Genomic DNA, 20,000 nt, shown 5'->3' with positions numbered 1-20,000 from the left:
CAGGTTCTTCGTGAAAACTGGCGGCTTCTCTAAGCAGTTGGATATTGTGTTCGGACTCTGGGCCTTTATACTATATCTATCTTCACGTGAGAATGGACAAAAGGCCGAATCAAGTCAATTTGTCGGATTAATTTCGTCCTCCATCGTGCAGTGATCACTGGCTTTAGAGGTTGCGCGTCTCCAGCCTTGTCTTTTTTTATTGAAGGATAGGAGCAAATTTCAAAACTAGCCCAGAACGCCTCAAATCAACACAAGGACACAAGGTGCAGTAAAAGTTGGTTTATTTTCTTTATTTTCGTCGCTAGGATTAGCCGATTTTTTTCGGCATTTCATGTTCATCTACTTTAACTGAGCCGAGCATTCGAATTTATGAGTTTGGGTTGCCTTTGATATTTCTCAAATAAATTATGACGTCATAAAGACCTCCTTTGATACACTTTTCAAAATAATATGTAGATTGAGCCAAGCCTAATCGTCATTAGTGTATACAGTTTACAGTGATCAAACACCTCTGAGCTGAAAGCAGTAAACAAACAAGGCCTGCATATAATAACCAACAATTTTAATCAACAACTTTAATTGACTGATAACCTAAATACACTCTCTCTCTTCAGCAAAAATTACTAATTAAAAGGTCAAGCCAATGCACAAGTAGCCCCAGCTCATTCGATGAGCATCTGTACTGTACTTTATTATATGGCTCTGTCTCACAAGTACAAGGAAAGGTTACGTTCACACAAACGCCGGCCGTGTAGCACTTGTATTTTAAACAGAGTAACATGAAGTGCTATATTTCTATCCCATATGAATCATGTGAGCGTTAGCCCTACCGATGGAACTGGGCCCACACAAGGACAGAGAAAAACTCTGACCAGGGCGGGAATTGAACCCACGACCTTCGGGTTAGATCTCCGCCGCTCTACCGACTGAGCCACAAGGCCAGACGGGAGCAGGCCGTGGGAACGGCAATTAACATGTACAAGTACAAGGAAAGGTTACGTTCACACAAACGCCGGCCGTGTAGCACTTATATTTTAAACAGAAACACTCTCTTCAGTTAATTCTGTCTCACCAAGTTCACGAATTTGATTGGCTGAAATCTATATTGACCGCGGTCTAGATTTTCCCATCTAGACCGGCATCTAGACCGGTAATGTTTTGCGGTGAAAAGATGCAAACTATAGTGCAAAATATTGAGTATTTTCTTCTAACAATATTTATTTATGGAAGTGCCAAACAGCATGATGACAAAAGAGAGGATGACAAGCAAACTTTGACAGAATTACGTTCAGCTCATCGTCGTTCGCATGCAAAATGTCAGTTAGTACAAACCAGTTACATTAAACGAATTAACTTGTTCTTGTTTGCCATATAATAAACATCTTATTAACCGAGCTTAGTCAGTCTGTATGGGAGAATCTTGACCTCGGTCGTGTGTACAGACCTCACGATTCTCCCATACAGACCTCCTGCTCAGTTAATAAGAGCTAAATATCCAATTTTTATATTATCCGTTACCCAAACCGCTAGAAGATCGCTTAGCGACCCGCGATTGGTTGGTGGGCACAATGGTGACCAATTGTGTGCCTTAGGCCGGGTCGCTAAGCGATCTTCCAACGGTTTGGGTAACAATTTTTGGGTAACACGGCTGGTTAATAAAGCCTCATCCGATGGCTCTTGAAGCAAACGTTTGCAGAGCTTGGCGGCCCTAAAATTCCTTCTCGGTGTACAAGCGGCTTGATTGAAGAAGACGAATGGGTAGCGGAGGTATCATCCGTGATCTACGTGGAATTTCGAGACGATCAAAGTTACGGCCCTTTCCCTTCAGTGATATCCGTTCGGCGGTTCGTCAGTCGGTCCCCATCCTTGGGAAAGGATATATAGAGGGAAAAGAAGAGGAACCAAAAACCACCTAAATCGCTCTTAATCGACCCAGAAACCGTACCAGAGACAAAGGAATTCAAGAGCGAAGCAAGGTAAGCTATTTTTTATTTTAAATCGCAAATATATTTTTTAATTTTGTGAAAAACCGTGTTCCTCTCACAAATCCCTATATTTTTATTCTTGAATAATATAGTACAGTACAGATACATGTATTCATCGGAGCTTAGGCTACCTGTGGCTAACGCATAGTAATCCACTTAACGGACCGCAATTTTACAGTAAAACAAAGCAGCTCACAACTGGACATCCATTTCACATAAAAAGCCTATAAATTTGAAAGGTATTAACTTAGTGTGGACAGTCACCACAGTAATGATGAATTCAGTCCAAAATAAGCAACAGTAGCCGGCCACAAAACCGCGTGAGAAACAAGACAAACGATTTTCGATCTTGTAACTGACACCAGTCTTCATGTGTCTGTCCTCTTATTGGTAATAAAACTGGTGTCAATTAGTTAAAGCTCTTGCAGAGTGATCCACTGGCCATCCCTGGTCCGTCATGTTTAGAAACACGGAAAAAGTCCTCTATTGCTTAACAAGTGTTCACTAACAACGGGTTATGGCAATAATGATAAACAACTATTTTATTCCTTGCCCTGTGTGTGAATATTTGAAACAGAGTTTAAGCTGTAGAGGGGATCTCTACATGTACCGAAAAATATTTTAAGCTAAGACTACCTCTTCCATGCACTCATTCAAAGCTGCTTCACGCCAGAATGATTTTATGTCATAATTCCTTCTTTTTGTTGTTTGCTAGAGTTCAGTAATTTCAGTAATTTTGTTTTGTATTTTACTCACAGCTACTTGAAAAGCAGCCTTGCTGAATGTATTTTTACCGTGATAAAATAAAGGCTATCATTACTATTATTACGCTGTCTAACACCAGACGATTTTACCCAGTCATCAGTGGGGGGGGGGGGGGGGGGGGTGGTTCAGGAGGAGTCATTGTGTTTCTACAAGATCCAAAAACCCAAGTGACCTCAAACTGCATAGCTCAGTCAATGCATTTAAGGTATTATTTTACTCGTAGGAGTGTTATCAACTAGAATTCTTGTCGCAAATTACACTGTAATAGATACTTTGTACAACTTCACCTCCCATCTTGCAAATATACTTCATAATCGCCCCAGACTGTGCAAGGCATTTTTCTTCAGGAGTCACAATAAATGGCATTTGACCCAGAGGAGGCCTGCCAGCTGAAACACAAACAAAATAATTACATGATAATTATTCTTCACGTAATGTATAGTACACAGGCAACCCAGTTTACGCTCAAGGAGCGTCTACTTTAACTAATGAAGGGGGTAGTTTCTAAAGAAACTGTGGTGCTGTGTCAGTGGGAAGTAGTATACAAAAATTTCGTCTTATCAACAGAGTTGATACTGTAAAATTAATTGGCCACCATACAGAGATTTTAATTACATGGGTTGCAGGACCAAGACAAATTAGTGGAGGATGCTAGAATTTTCACAATGGTTGCATTTTTCCTCACTCATTGGCAAAATGTAAAACAGGACTGTGAAATTCTATTCACCAAGGCCAAGAATGTGTTTGTATATTGACAAGAATTAGACACAGCACCAGCTTTAAAATATTGTCACTCAATGCACTTAAATGAATACAAATTGATATTATATATATGATTTATTAAATATTTCCCTCTTCAACATCTTTACATGTATTTACCTGGCATGTCATGTTCACATTTTAAACATAATTCTTTATTATTTTTAAATCATGAATTTAAGGACAGTGCATAGTATTGTCACTGCGCGAACGTTCTGCCGATCTCTAGATACTCAAGTTTCCTATCGGTGATGCTCACTAATACATGGATATTTTTGCACGGTTTAAAACTATCCGGAAAAAGTAGATCTTAGTAAGTAATCTCGGTATCCAATAAGAAAATTTGGGGTAACCATGCATTTTTGAGAGATAATTAAGCTTCAATGTGAGAAAGAACGCCATACATAGCTTTGTATTTTAAAGCTTTTTACAAATATTATTCATGAATTATCTTGGAAAAATGTGTGGTTACCTCCAATTTTCTTTTTGGATTTCAATGACACTTGTCAAGATCTACAATGTACATTTCCTGCATAATCATAAACCAGGGCAAAAATACCCTTGAATTAGTAGGCACCGTCCTTAAACAGGGACAACAAAGGTGATTTGTAGAACAAATTTGTGAATCATCCATTTTAAAAGGTGGCATTTAATCCATGCGACTTGCAGTTTTCAGCTTCTTACAATTTAGAAGCTGCCTTGGTGCATATGTGTCCCTTAAAAACTGAGATGTCTTTTCCTGAATTCTCAATTACAAGAACTGTTTTTAACCAGCAGGAGAAAATGATTGCATTATTTTTAACATCAGATCCTGCATGCCTTTGCCTGTGGAGCTCAGCTGAATCTCTCTCAGGTGCTCATTTTTGGCATGAACATAGTTGTTTTTATCTCCCATTTTTGAAACCTGAGTGATCACAAAAAAATAGGTACAAATAAATTCAAGAATTACTGTACATAATATTAACCCTGTTAGTATGTTATTTATATCAGTTGATATTTAAATTATTAGGATTATGTAACAGTAGCCCCTGTTATTGCAAGTCATTCTTTTATTAAATGTTTTATCTAATAGTATCTACAGTACAATATGCATGCATCTAACTATCTATATGCATGTATCCTTTACAAATTCTTAGCACAAGGTACTTGAATACAGAAGAATACTGGGAGTAGCAAATTGATGACAAAAAGAATGGAAACAGCCAGTTTGCATGGAATGGGTATGGGCATTGCATGCTTACGAGTATGCTGAAAAGAAATGAACCTGAAATGGATTTCCAAGACTTTACATACATATACATATATACTTAAATTGACCACTCTCTGTCAGGGCTTTTCATGGCCAATAACACAACACAATAACTTTAAGAATCCCAACTAGCCGCAAGGAAACCATTTGGCTATTTACAAGTGCAGCTGAGAAGTTGAACCACTCAGTGAGGGTCACTTAACTAGGATCAAATTCAACAAGTGATTAGAACTTGGGTCTTGAATTGGAATGTCAAGATCTTAATTAAGGCAAGTGCCCTAACCACTGGGCTCACTTTTCAGAGAGTTGCGAAAATAGTCACTTTTAGTTTACTGCAGGGTGTACACAAAATCTAAACAAGGACACGGCTCCAGGCTTTTATCAACCCTATAGCAGGGGTTTCATTAGAAGCCGGTCACCGGCAGTATATCGCCATCTGTTTGTCAGAAATTTGCCTCTCACCGCCGTCTACTCTGCCTTGATCTTCACTCAAATCCTTGTAAAAGATAAAGATTGACCGCCGCTTACATTGATTAGGCCAGTCATCTACTGCAAAAGTTATTGAAACCCCTGCTATGGCTTTAACACTCAAAAGTGAAAGAGAGAGAGGATGAACAATATGAATTAAGAAACACCATGAAAAATTAACTAAATTAAGGTAATTACATGTACATGTGAGATGGCAGCCACAATTGCATGTATACCCTATACCCTAATGTGCCTACAAGGGTATAGGACCAATTGAATAACGAGTCAAGCTTGCATGATACTAACCAAGCAAATTTTATATGCAATACTTTTAAAATCAAATTCAAAATTTGGATCAGCAATCATTGCTACTTAGAACAACACTACAACTAAATATTTACTTTGGGTAAATTTTTTTCTTTGTACTTTTGTGGCACAGTCATTATTTTTAGATTTCATCGAGAAATATTTGAGTTTCAGCTGCCGCAGCGCCAACAGAAATGACTCTGTGCATGCTATGCGGGCCTATTGTCACCATGGATCTGCACTCAAAACACAATGAGTATTGTTTCTGTGATGGGTATATAAAGGTCTATTTATAATGTAATTGGGTATGTATGATTGTGCAAATAATAGGTACTGTGCAAAATTCCTAGTACCAGCACATACCCACAAAGGCACAAAGAGTTTTCTTAAGGTACCAATTTGCCTGCAAGCCATGTTTGATAACCCCATATTTTTCAAATCCACATTTACAAATCCATGTTACAAACCTACTATTTACAAATCCATGTGTTAAAAACCTAGCCTATGTTTAACAAATCCATTCCAATTGATGTTACAAAATAATAAGGACAGTATGTGCACTCTCATTGGTCAATAGCTGTGTTTAGATGAGAGTATAGAAACAAGGCATAACACAAATTTTGATTGCATGGTTATATGCCGTCAGACACGCGTTTTGATTGGCTGGTAGGTAATGTGAGGTATATCAAGAAAATCTGTTTCAATCAAGAATTTTTGTTTCTTAGTTTCCTTCACTTATCAAATTATCTTTGAGAAATATTTTATAAAAGCAATAGAGGACTTTTCTCCATGTTCTCGACAGTTATGTCCATTTCGAATTCTCCCAACTCCCCCTTGTGTTTAGATGAGGCTATGGAAATACGGAAACCGTCCTCTATTGCTTAATTTTCACAATATTCATATTTCATATTTCACAATATGCTCAATGATGAGGGGGACATTGGGATTTTCGGTTTTGGCTATTTTTTAGATCGGCTTTTCGGTTTTTGTGCCGAAAGACTTCAATTTTTCGGTTTTGGTGTTCATTGCAGTTTGCGGATTTTTCGTTTTTTAGCATTTGGTTTTTGGTTCTTGTAGAAAATATGAGCGGTTTTTCGGTTTTGTTATCCAATGCGCTTTTTAGGTTTTCCTATTTTGTCCTATTTGGGTTCCGGTTTCTCTTTGATTTGAGCGGCAATTGATCTCGAATAGGGTGTTATTTATTTATTTATTTATTTATTTATTTATTTATTCTTTATCATCAGCAACATAAAAACCATATGTACAATAAAAAATTTAAAACCAACTATAGATAAAACTATGTAAACTACATTAACTATCTTACTCAATATATCATACAATAAAAGCTGCTTTCCATGAACGCCGTGTTTAGAATAATGGCTTAGATAACCTCTTTAATCAGTCATTTGAATTGACTGAGGGACGCTGCTTTCCTTAGTTCTAATGGCAAACTGTTCCACAAAACTGCCCCACTGTAGCTAAAGCTGTTTTCTGTAGTAGTTTGTGCGCAGTTGCAGCACATTTACCTTATTCACAGAGCCTCTCAAACAATTATCAGAATCGCGATGGACAAATTTCGAGCAGAGATACTCAGGTGCTAAATACCATTGTTGCTCTTTCAATTTGCCTTTGAGAGACTAGGGATTTCCATCTCAAGAGTTTAAATTAATTGTTGACATCAGCGTCATAGTTAGAGTAGGTCAAGACATTGGCTGCTCTGTTTTGTAGTTTTCGCAGTTTGTCCTGCAAAGTTACTCCACAGTTTCTTCAAACAATATTGCAGTAGTTGAAATGAGGGTGTACTAGGGCCTGATAAATAAAATGTAAGTTCCCATAGGGGACTTTCACTCACGTGATCAGTAACCTTGTTTTTCCTCCGAAACAAAAGAAAATGTTTGAGTGATAATAGAGCTCAATTCCAGGAGACGTCGCATGAAAACACTCTAAAGCCAGTTATTGAGAGGAATGCGTGACCAAACTAAATGTCACGTTAGGGGATCACGCGTGTCGAATGATGACCGAGTTGGTGCTGAGTGGATGAAGATGAAGGACCCCATGAAGATCTGAACGAGCATGAAATGAGTGAGGAAGATAGTGCCTCTGATGAAGACCAGCAAGAATTTGATGAAAGTAGTGACAAAGTCAGTGCAGATAACAACAATTCCCAAGGCCCTCAAGATGAATTAGGGACATCGACGAATTTTCTCTTTGGAGCAACGTCGCGATATGGAAGGGCGGTGCTCGGGGAGGGGGGGGGGGGTCCCATATAAAAAGGGGAGGGATATGCTCGTTGTCTCACTTGGAGGTGTAAATTTTGGATTTTGGTCTCACTTAGGGTGTTTTGGGCAAAATGCAATCATATGTAGCCGTGAAGGTCTCCTTTAGGGTTGCGCACGAAGAAATATGAAAGTGTATATTTACACTTTTTACATTTCTTCTCGCAGGTGAAAGTATTAGATGATAATGTCTTTGCCATCATTAAAAGTCACTGTATTTTTTATTTCTCTGTGTTATACATGTAATATGGTCTCTTTTAGGGGTCAAAAAAAGCCTAGGCCTTTCCGAGATTGGTCTCCTTTAGGGGTTTAACGTAAAATTTTTCGATGAGCATCCCTCCCCTTTTTATATGGGAGTGAGCTTCAATATTCGACTGCTGTTTTAAGTAAGTATCTGTTTATTATTACCACATTTAACCTTTGAGCAAGTTCCTGCTGCCATGTAAAACAAGGAACAAATTGTACCGGTTAGCTTCCTCATTGCAATCGCATGTTTTAGACCAACATTAAACATTCCATTCGAATCTCCATACTGACCTGTCTTAGTTATCAAATAGAAATGTTCAATTAGAGATTTTCGATTGAAGTTTCCGAAGATATAGCTTTTCGCAATTGCAAAATTGCGATTCTAGAGAGGACTTGCAAATTCTCCTAAGTTAACTTGGCTCCATTACCAGCTGTTTTACGGGAAATGAGCCCACAAAGTCCGAGCTCGAGAGAGCGGCAAAAATAAAGCCTATGATTTTAGCAGATGCTAAAAGAAATGAAGGCTTTAGACAAGTCTATGACATCCACAAATACTTTGATTAAATAAAGTGTTGTGTAGTTTGCTCTGTATTCCCCACTTGTCACCATTGTATCGATTTGTTGACAGTTTTGTATGCGGTTTTCGGTTCTGGCCGAATTTTTTTGCGGTTTTGCGGTTTTGGATTATTTTCTCTTCGGTTTTGCGGTTTCTAATACACCCCAATGTCCCCTCAATGATCGTTGACTAGTCACAGATATCATGGCTTGTGTGACACGCACAAATCGCCAAACGTCCGGGAATACGGAATCACCAGAGCGTGTAACATGCTAGAATTCAGGGGCCATATAATAATAATTTGATTAAACGATTTCACCAAAGAACACCACACCAGAATAAGATGCCTTTTTGTCCGGTTCAAGCAGTGCGAAGCTTTCAAAATAACAAACAATTCCGTAAACTGCGTCTTTCGTAGTACTCGCAACAATTAGTACCGATTGATCATGAAGCAGAGTGCAAGATATCAAGCTTGTTCGGTACGCCTCACGAGTCAAGATGTAAACTCTGCTTAGCAACTTTGGCTGTATGTTACTAATAAAAGAGTCCTAAAAAAAAATCAAATTTTCAACAAAATAAGTTCTTTTACGTAGTTTCCAAGATGACATTTTGCGCTGGAACTTCACGTACGTTCGACAGCTTAGGTTAGCTCATCACAAGGGTCTACTTACATGCTTTCTCCTTGACCCAATCCTCTCTTTTGAGTCGAATATCTTCGAAAGCTATATTTGCCGCTGCGAAAGACAGTCGACAAACTTCTGCTCTCGCGCGTCCCTCAAAATAGTAGAGCTTGTACCCCGACATGTTTGCAGGCGTGTGTAATTAGCAATGCACTTGTTGCAGTTTCATTTCATCTGGAAGGGTCGTGATTGGCTGATTTTGAGCCACGAGATTGGATGAATGACTCAGTGACTCAGCTTTTTGACAAAGAAACAGGCTCCTGTTTGTCATAAAGGGATGACAAAAACATCTTATTCTGATTTGCCTTGCTCCTTTGAGAAACTGCTCTGGAGCAAATACGTTCATTTCAGTCCTGACGTTTGCTGATTGCCGAAAACGCTATTCTAAATCTCTCTCCTGATGATGACATTTCACCTTTCTTGCAACATTTCAAACTTTGTCCATAGAGTTTGCTCGAGCGTGACGGTGAAAATGTTTTCAAAATGCATATTCCTTTCTTTATAACATGGAGGGCAAAATTACTAAATGCTAATTGCCTGAGACAGAGAGCAGTCTTCATTAAGTCTAGTAATTGCCCCGGGCAAATTTAATACTTTCATTATTTTCATGAAGCAAATGTTTTTAGCAGGGGTGGTTTCATTGCTTTGCCGTTGTTGTACAAAAATAACGTCCCACCAGCTGATTCGTGCGTTTTACAGTTCATTTGGCGCTAACTGAACGCTGAAATGGTTTCATATGAATTTCACAACAGCGTGCGTTGTTGACCTTTTTTACAAACAAAAGAAACTATTTTGCACGCCATTTGTATTATAAACAAGTAATCATTGCTCGAGATCGGGCAATTTCTGCAACTTCCGAAAATACGCGTGGCATTAATCTTTAATTTTACTCTGCCCCATGGCCATGTGATTATCTATACTTTGGCTGGGATCGAATACTTGCTGACGTCATTTTCGCTCACAGAAGGCATCATCCTATTTACATATTGACTTCAAAAAGTAAAAGAATTAAATAAACTTAGTTAAATCTCCAATTTTGAGCCTTTTAGCTTTGATAACGAGCCAGGTATTAGTCATCAAAAACCGTTGGGACTGAGGAATGAATCAATGAACGAAATGATATATGAAACAAGACACCTATAAGGGCGTATCCGTGGGATGCACAAACAGTTAACACAAATTGTCCAGTTACAGTGAACTACAACCACGGGTAAACTTCGGAAAATTAACGGGATGCAGGATATTTAAAAAACCGAAATGGTATTTTAGTGATACAAACCACCGGAATTAACGTGATACAGGATATTTAGGGATACGGGATACTTAGATTCCTCCCTCCCCTAATGGGGCCTCAACACTCAGCATAGCAACACTATCCCAATTTACTTTTGCTAAAGCCTGTTGAGGAATGTTAAGATGAAAAGGTGAAATTTCTTCGGATTACTGACTGGAGATCGAGCGTTTACTTTGGTTTGTGTATAAAACAAAATACAGTGTATGACTTTTATTTGTTCAGTTTAAGGCTTTTTTACTAACTTTTTTACTAGGAGGAATGGATTAATTAAATGCTGTCGAATGTCATTGACTTGACCAAGAGAAAATGAGGGGACAGAGAGGGAGGCTCCCGGTCCAGCCCTCGCGATAATTCATGTCCACGAAAGTTACTTTTAGACGCGCGTAAGTCTTCCGAGCCGTCCGCATGCAGGCCAACTTCGGTCGGATGTTTGAAAGAAAAAAAAATTTCATCATCCTTCCACGTGCGCCGTCATTTTCTCTTTTCACTAAGAGCCTGAGAGCCAGGCAAGACTGCATGCGGACGTCTCGGAAGACAGACTTCCGCTAGAACAAAGACTTCCGCTGGTCTAAAAATAACTTTCGTGGACATAACATATCCCGGCTAACGCCCTGAGCCTCCCTCTCTGCCCTCACATTTTCTCTTGACTTGACCCATCACATACCATTAAATTTAATGTTAGGCTAAGTGTCTACTTAACAATTATTCCACGAGAGCGCGTTCAATATGACAGAGACCACTGAAATTGCACAATATGATGAGACCATTGCACTACTCAGGTTGAATTCAGTTAAATTATAAGCAATATGCTTTTTTTTTTTCTATAAGTAGCTGGGGATCTAGTCCAGAATTATCAGAATTGGCCAGGCAAACTCCTTGCCCCCTGGTCCTTAATGACAGCCCTGACAACACTGAGAAAGAAATCTTTTACCTCATCCCAATCAATGACTTCAAGGATTGGGCCTTGAAGCGTTATCCAACTTTAAGACACAGGACGAAACTAAGTTAATCAACGACTGACATGTTTTATTCCTTCTCCCCCCCAGTCCCTATTGCGCACGGCCTACACAGTCCAAAGTTCACGCTAACACAACATCTCCCCTTTTCAAGGTCACAAACAACTTTTTTTTAAAATCACAAACAACTTAAGGTTCTCATCTCAGACAGCAAACAAAAATAAGAAACGGCGACTAGATCTTGTCTGAGATTTAAAACGAACATATAACGAATCTGAATCATGCAAGTCCTAAACTCTCCTTCAACCTAAGCGAAGGCTTGGTCAGTCTCTTTTGCCTTGTGGATATACAGGGTGAGGGAAGGGACTTCACAGGAGTTGGTGGCTTGTCTACAGTCACAGGTTCCTTGCTACTCGGCATCTCCGGTTTGTCTCCAGGAACTGGTGTGATGTGTGATCGATTCCGTCTCACTGTGCCTCTACCTGTCTCAACCGTGTAGGATCTTGGTGTTTCTGCTGCACTGGCAACTGTTCCCGTAACTGTTTCTGCGGTGTTCCTGTCATTAATGTACACCTGGGTGCCGGGTTGTAGTGGCTCTAGCGGAACAGGGCTGTGACGTTGGTTGAAGTTGATCCACAATTTGTCCTTGCTCACTTCTTCTTTTTGTTGCAACTTGTCAGCGTCAGGCCAACTTGAGGCCAAATTTGTATGAAAAGTTGGAACAGTGGTTTTGATTTTCCGTCCCATGAGTAGCTCTGCTGGCGAGTGTCCACAAGCAAGTGGGGTAGATCTGTATGTTAACAGTCCCTTGGTTGGGTCTTTCTCTTTCTTCAGAAGAGACTTGGTAGTCTTCACTGCTCGTTCAACCTCGCCGTTTGCCTGTGGGAAGCGGGGACTACTTGTTGTATGTTTAAATCCCCAGTCCTTTGCGAATTGGGTAAATTCTGCTGATGCATACTGTGGACCGTTATCACTCCTGACTTCCTCTGGAATGCCGTGTCGTGCAAAGATCGCCTTGAGCGCTCTGATAACTTCAGACGATTTGGTTGTCTTATTCATTGCCGCTACCTCTACATAGCGAGAGAAATAATCAACCACTATCAAGTAAGTGATATGATCGAGTTCGAAGAGATCAGTTGCAGTCATTTGCCACGGACGCTCAGGGAAGGGTGTTGCCATGAGTGGTTCTGGCCTGATTACTCGGTGCCTTGCACAGATTTTACAGTTCTCCACCATATCTTGTATCTGACGACTTAAACCTGGCCACCAAACAGAACTTTTAGCTCGCTCTCTGCATTTAGTTATCCCTTGGTGTCCTTCGTGTAGCTTGTCGAGGACTTCTAACCTCAGGGATGATGGGATAACAATTCTTGATGATTTCAGCAGTACTCCTTGAACTACACTTAGCTCTCCTCTGTCTGACCAATACGGTTTCAGTGCGTCATGAAGATTAAACTTGTTCGGCCAGCCCTCAAGGCAATAATCTTTAATCTCCTTACAAATGGTGTCTTCATCTTGAGCCTCCTTGATTTGTAGTAACTTGATGTCTGACACAGGGAGTGAGTCAAGTACACTGTCGAGATATATGTTCATCTCTTGTTCCTTTATGGTGGTCTCACACTCAGAACTGGTTGGCTGGATTCTAGAGAGTGCGTCAGCCACGTACATTTCCTTTCCAGGCACATGGATGACTTCTTTCAAGTGGAAACGCATGAGGCGCATCCGAAGACGCTGTATCCGAGGAGGGACGTCATTCAGTGCACGCTTTGTAAGGAGCGGCACCAGTGGCTTGTGGTCCGTTTCTGCAATGATGGATTTACCCACGATGTAGTCACTGCATCGCTCACATGCCCAGGTCAAGGCAAGGGCCTCTTTTTCGATTTGCGCATATCTACACTCCACTGGGGTGAGTGCTCTGGATATGAATACCACTGGTCTCCAGCTTTCATCATCTTGCTTTTGAAGGAGGACCCCACCCAGTCCAAAAGATGATGCATCAGCAGAAATCTTTGTTTCTCTGTTGGGATCATATAATGCTAGGACTGGTGCTTTTGTTAAGCTAGACTTGATTTCTTGGAAGGCTTTCTCTTGTGGTGGTCCCCAGATCCACTGGCTCTCTTTTTGCATCAGGTCACTAAGAGATTTTGTCTTGTCAGCTAAGTGCTCTGCGAACTTGCCCATATGGTTCACCATACCGAGGAATATACGCACGTCATGAACGTTACTTGGAGCTGGAAGGTTAACAATAGCTGTTATTTTGTCTGGATCTGCTTCAATTCCGTTAGCACTGACCACGTTTCCAAGAAACTTGATCTTTGGGGCACTAAAAATGCACTTGTCGATATTGAGTGTCACGCCTGCTGCGGACAGGCGGTCTAAAACTGCTTTCAATCTTCTGTCATGTATTTCCTGGGTAGGGCCATGACAAAGGACATCGTCAATGTTTCATTCAACTCCTTCCAATCCTTCAAGGATTCTACCCATGCACTTTTGGAATTTCTCGGAACCTGAGCTGATCCCATAGGGAAGAACGTTGAAGCAATACCGACCCCAAGGTGTAATGAAGGTGGTTAGTGGTCTTGAACTTTCTGACAACTTTATTTGCCAAAATCCAGAATTTGCATCCAGTTTCGTGAAGTACTTCGCTCCTGCAAGCTTTCCTAGGGTGACGTCAACTGAGGGTAACGGGTGATTCTCGCGCTGTACATACTCATTTAGCATTGTGAGGTCAACACACACTCTTACTTGACCATTAGGCTTGGGGGTCACTACCATTGGCGCACACCATTCCGTTGGTTGCTCAACGTGTGAGATGACTCCAGTTTCAAGCATCCTTTGAATTTCCTTCTTGGTCTCAGCATAAAGTGGCATTGGTACTTTCCTTGGCACTGACAACGCGAATGGCTTTGATCCATCTTTGAGCTTGGTGGTGTGCTCTTCTTCCATTTTCCCGAAACCAGTAAACAGCCTTGGACATTCGTGCATTACTTTTGCCTTGTACTCGTCATTGGTTAATTCACACACCCTGCTTATGAGTTTCAGGTTGGCTGCTGCATTCCTGCCCAAGAGTGGTCAGGCCAGATCCTCCACAACGTAAATATCTTCAATGGACTTAAGTTCATTGGTAAGACGAGCTCTGAACACTCCCTTACAGTTCACTCGGTATTTCATGTTTACATGGGCCTAATAGAATTCTGGTGGTAGGTTGTAACCGTGCTTGGCTCAATTCTAGGAATTTGTGACGTGGCATTACTGTTACGTCAGCTCCACTATCAAGCGTGAATAGCAATGGTTTTCCATTCATCGATATCGTGGCAGTTCACGGTGTCTTGCTATTTCTTCGGACTTCGTCTAACTCTACTATTTCACCGAGGAAAAATAATTCTTCAGTCTCAACTTCAAAAACACTTCCCGATTTTGGATTTGCTGAACTCTTGCACGCTTGTGCCCAGTGTCCTATCTTCTGACATTTTCTGCACTTAGAAAGACGGGCTGGACAGACTTTCTTTGGGTGTGGGTTTCCCAAGCATCTTGAACATTTCGAAAGCGTGTTGTTTGAACTTGAGTTTTGGCTTGAATTGGGTTTTGCCGGAGAGTTTTTGGTAGGAAATTTCTCCTTTTTCTTCATTCTTCCTTTAGCGATACTGTCAACTTCCACTGATTTCGATTTAAATCCACCGTCAAGTATGCTTTGTTGATGTTTTACCGATTCGCATTGTCTTGTCAGGTTTGTAGCTTTTTCTAAAGTTAACTTCGGATCCAGTTGTAACTTTTCCGAGAGATCTCGATTTCGTAGTCCCACGACTATGTGGTCTCGGATCAATTCGTCTTTCAACGCACCAAAATTGCAGTACCTCGCAAGGCCATACAAATCTGTGATGAAGCTGTCAACAGATTCCCCCTCTCGCTGGATTCGGGAATTGAATTTTGCTCGCTTGAAGATTACGTTTCTTTTCACAATGAAGTGGTTCTCAAATTTGCTATTTACCTGATTGTAATCATTTTCTTCTTCAGCTGTGAGCTCAAATAAAAGGAAAATGTCATCAGCTTAATCGGCGCCCATTGCATAAATTAACGTGTTTACTTGGTTTTCGTCGCTTCGCTTTTCGAGGCCAGTGGCTTTGCGAAAGCGTTCAAATCGTTGAATCCATTTCGGCCAGTCCTCCGGCTTGAATGAAAATTTCGCCGGTGGAGGGACTTGAAAGTTTGCGACCGGTTGGATTTCTGGTGCGGCTTCCAGTGCTTGAGCTACGGGCGGTGGATTTTGCTGCGAGGAAATCGCACCGGGAGAAACCTCGTGCTCGGCGGTTGACATGTCTTTGTCCTGTTTGTCCTTTTTGTTTCTGCTTTCCAAACAAACTCAACGGTTAATTCACAGTTCGATGGAAGCGTAGCGAAGGTTCAAAGCTAATGTGAAGCTACCACTTCTGACACCATGAAGCGTTATCCAACTTTAAGACACAGGACGAAACTAAGTTAATCAACAACTGACATGTTTTATTCCTTCTCTCTCCCCCAGTCCCTATTGCGCACGGCCTACACAGTCCAAAGTTCACACTAACACAACAAACCTGTTTGGAGTCTATCCATTACCCGCAACATTAAATGAAGCTCATCAATCTTAATGTTCTCCAGCGGTATATTAAAGAATGGCTCATGCTTGCATCCAGGTTGCTTGCTCCATTCTTGTCCCAGTTTGTATAACACGTACCCTTTCCTTGTACTTCTACATGGTCATTGCCGTGACTTTAACATCTTCAGTTCCCACGGCCTGCTCCCGTCTGACCTTGTAGCTCAGTCGGTAGAGCGGCGGATATCTAACCCGAAGGTCGTGGGTTCAATTCCCACCCCTGGTCAGATCTTTTCTCTGTTCTTGTGTGGGCCCATTTCCATCAGTAGGGCTAAAGCTCACATGGTTCATATGCGATAGAATTATAGCACTTCACATTACACTCTATTCAGTTAACTATGTTTCAGATTGTTGTAGTTTTCAGATGTCTTAACTACAGCAATGGTGTGGTTACCTGTAATGACACAATAATTGAGGTTCAGTCAGATAATAATGTATAGTATCCCTCTGATTTTTTCCTTCTCTTCTGTTGGAAGCTTTTCATAGGCATGCTTCTTCTTTTCTGTGAGGAAAAAGAAATGAGGACATGCTCACAGTTTTCACAATGAGGTCTCGCATTAAATTGCTAGGAAAGGGACTTATTGTCATTGTGATAGATGTGGTGGTAGTAGAGCCAGCAAACATCATGTGAAACATTATGATGCACATAAACCTGACAAAACTAGTCGTGTACACTGTATGTTTAGAGTGGGGAAAAGAAGAAAATCTTTACCTCTACAACTCTCATTCCTCTTTGAAAGATCGTCAATCTTATCCTCATTTACCGGTCGACTGGTAACGTTTTCTTTTGCAGGTCCATCTGTCGAGCATATAAAAGAGGACAGTCAATACTCTTTCTGACGATGTACCCCATTAGAGTGGTTTAAAGTCTAGTTACCTCTTAGGGATTCATCCAAGTTTATTTCATGGTCCTGACCACTCTTGTCTCGAACCAGTAACGATTCTGGCAGAAGTCCATATGTTTCTGCAAACCATAAGGCGTCTTGGGCTTTTAGTTTTCTACGATGAAATCATAGTAATAAGTTGTTTAGTGTTGGTACTATCCATAGTATGGCTTAGTGATAATTTTGTTAATTATGAGCTTTCAAAGTCAAATTGGCAGAGCATGAGTCTTTCATTTGCAAAATCACGGCCACATAACAACTGAGAATTATTTTCCAGCTGTGTAAATGACATTTTGATATAGACTGATATAAATTTGAAAAAAGGTGGGCCGACGTTTTTCAAAATTACTCAATTCAATCCTTTTCAATCCTCTCCACTTTTGTCCATCCATGTCCCTTCTTGGCTTCCCTGTGTTTTGTTAGAGTTCTTCTATAGTTTTGAACAGTTATTTTGATATTTTAGTTAATTCTATGACCATTCGATCAGTGCTGAAATTGCCTAAAATTGCGTGACCTAGCCCCTTTGACGAATGGCGGCACGATGTGAATCAACAATGGATGGATCGGGTTTTCGATAAGCTCTGAAAAGAGCTCCCGATCACTATCGTATTTATTGGTCGCGCACGCCATCTTTGTTTTTTCCGAAGGTCCTGAGTAAAACAGCTGATCCTCATGGCATTCTTAAAATTCGCGGTAGATGTGAATAGTTTTTTCTAGCAGAGTGGTTTTCACCAATAGGCATTGTTTCATTTGACAGGCATTGTTATTCATGTCTGGGCTGAAAACAATAGCTCGCCAGCTCTAAACGCGCCATTTTCAAATGAAACTACGACTAATAATTTTCAAACTGAAAAACAGAAAGGTTCCTCGTGAAAAAATTTCGTAATTAAAACGGATTCTTTTCAAGGACAGACTCATCTGCCATTTGCCGTGCGTGAAAGTCTAGTAGGTATGTTAGTTTTCCCAAAACTGCTCTCCAAAATTACTGTCTATACGAAAATTTGCAAAATTTTCCGTATATTCAAGTGGAAAAACTGAAAACTCCTATTCCTCGATTTCATTCTTTTTTAGTGCCAATTGTAGACTAATCCTTGACTTTCAAGAAGCCGTGCGTGAACCTTGAAGTTATCATTTCTGAGACTCGGTAAAGTGAATTTTGTAAACCCTAGTTGCCTAGTTTCGACCCATTCTTCTCTAATTTATGGCTCTTCAGAGCGCGATCGCATTCGAATTTGCCGCTTCAGTGATTATGAATTATTTATGATGTCCAGGCATTCTGCGCGATGATTGCCTTTTTGTGTTATTTAAGCGGTTGATTCGAAGCGAGTATTGAATACATAAAAGATTATTATGTCATCCATGGAATGTGTCGACGTTTCAACTTTCATTGGTAGGGAAATAACTACCGTACTAAAGATATACAAAAATTTGGTTTTATCAACGGAGTTGATAATGTAAATTGGCCAAAGGGATTCTAAAAGCTGACTTTTCGAGCGTTAGCCCTTCGTCAGAGCGAATCCAGAGCGTTAGCCCTACGTCAGAGCGAATCCAAAGATCTTTTAGAGCGTTAGCCCTTCGTCAGAGCGAATCGTACTAAAGATAGCCGTGGATAACGTAATTCTTAAATTAAGTGACGCGTGTGACTACTTTGCTAGGCCTTTACTCGTATAAGAAACCAATTAAATTTAATCGCGACTTTTAGGAAAGAAAGCTGTAAGTTGTTAAAAGTGTTATTATCGTATCGTTCATACCCATAGATATCCTGATGACAGTTCCAGATTAATTAAGACCATTACGTCATCGGAGATTCCTCGGAGATTTCACCTCGGCTATAAGTGTGCAGTCGTTGTTGTCAGTTGTGCTACAGATTGAACAGGTGATTTCTGCGGCCAAAGGTTCTAGAATTGCCAATCACGCGTGGTCCAATAACCACGCCATTGATTTCGAGAATGCGTCAGTTATTGACAAAGGCACTTTTAGAACGAGAAAAACATTAGAAGCGTGGCATACCACAGTGACACCCAACGCAGATAACAATTCGTGCCCTTTACCTGGACAATACAACATTCTTTTTAACAAATATTCATAAATTTTCTACATTCTCATCATTTTGCAATGTACGTTTTTATTTAAATTTTCTCATCGATTTCTTATCATTCATTTTACCCGTCGAAGACTGCAGTTCGGGCAGTCGAAAGCTCGTAGTTTTTTTATCATTTTAGCCAGAGATGGTTTTTTAAATTTTAACTATGTTCCATCCTGGTTGCGGCCCTTCAATATTTTCAGGTGATTTTGTGTCTATAGTCATAGTGAATCAACAAAGACTGCTTTGGAATGTGTACTACGTTGCGACTATAGTGGTAAGAAAACAGATAAATTTTCAAAGCGCGGTTTTAAGATCTAAAAGATCTTCTTGTCAGTCTAAAAAAAATATGAATCGCGAACTGAAGACCAAAACAGACCAATTCTTAGGGCCTAGCCTTCGTTACTGCGCCGTTCAATAACATGCGGACTCTTTAATTCAAGGGTCAACCGACAAATACGTTTTTCGCTACCGTCAATCAAATGTTCGGCGGCTCCTCAGAGCTTCCGACTACTGTCGAGCGCACAGTAATCAAATCGCATCGTTGAGCCCAGTTCAGTCAACATAGTCGGAAGCTGGGAGGAGCCGCCGAGCATTTGATTGACGGTAGCGAAAAACGCATTTGTCGGTTGACCTTTGAATTTAAAAGTCCGCATGTTATTAAAAGGCGCAGTAAAAGCTGCGTGGTAGCGTTTTCGATTTTTCCATACCTTTGTCTGTAATTACATAGTCAATGAAATGGTGACAATAAAACCCACTGGAAACTCGGAAAAATTCGAGCCCCAGATGGGATTCGACTGACCCACGACCCTCCGTGATCTAGTCGGATGCTCTATATTAAACCACTGAGCTACTGGAGACTC

The 20,000-nt window shown here is 40.5% G+C and overlaps 1 protein-coding gene across 1 annotated transcript in view; it reads right to left on the bottom strand.

Moving 5' to 3' along the window:
- The window catches only part of LOC138033403 (probable glutathione S-transferase 9), an 18,715-nt gene extending 9,248 nt beyond the window's left edge, over positions 1-9,467 (bottom strand). Inside the window, exons 1-2 of the mRNA XM_068881135.1 lie at positions 9,282-9,467; positions 3,038-3,139 (exon numbers count right to left, since the gene is read on the bottom strand). Of these exons, the coding sequence (XP_068737236.1) occupies positions 3,038-3,139; positions 9,282-9,414 (235 nt within the window). The 5' untranslated portion in view covers positions 9,415-9,467. The remainder of the gene's footprint in view (positions 1-3,037; positions 3,140-9,281) is intronic.
- Positions 9,468-20,000: the final 10,533 nt, after the last annotated feature.

The sequence above is a fragment of the Montipora capricornis genome, chromosome 14 (assembly GCF_036669925.1).
Source record: "Montipora capricornis isolate CH-2021 chromosome 14, ASM3666992v2, whole genome shotgun sequence".
In the NCBI taxonomy this organism is placed as follows: Eukaryota; Metazoa; Cnidaria; class Anthozoa; order Scleractinia; family Acroporidae; genus Montipora; species Montipora capricornis.
Note: the sequence above shows the minus strand (reverse complement) of the source record. Positions and strands in the feature narration are given on the sequence as shown.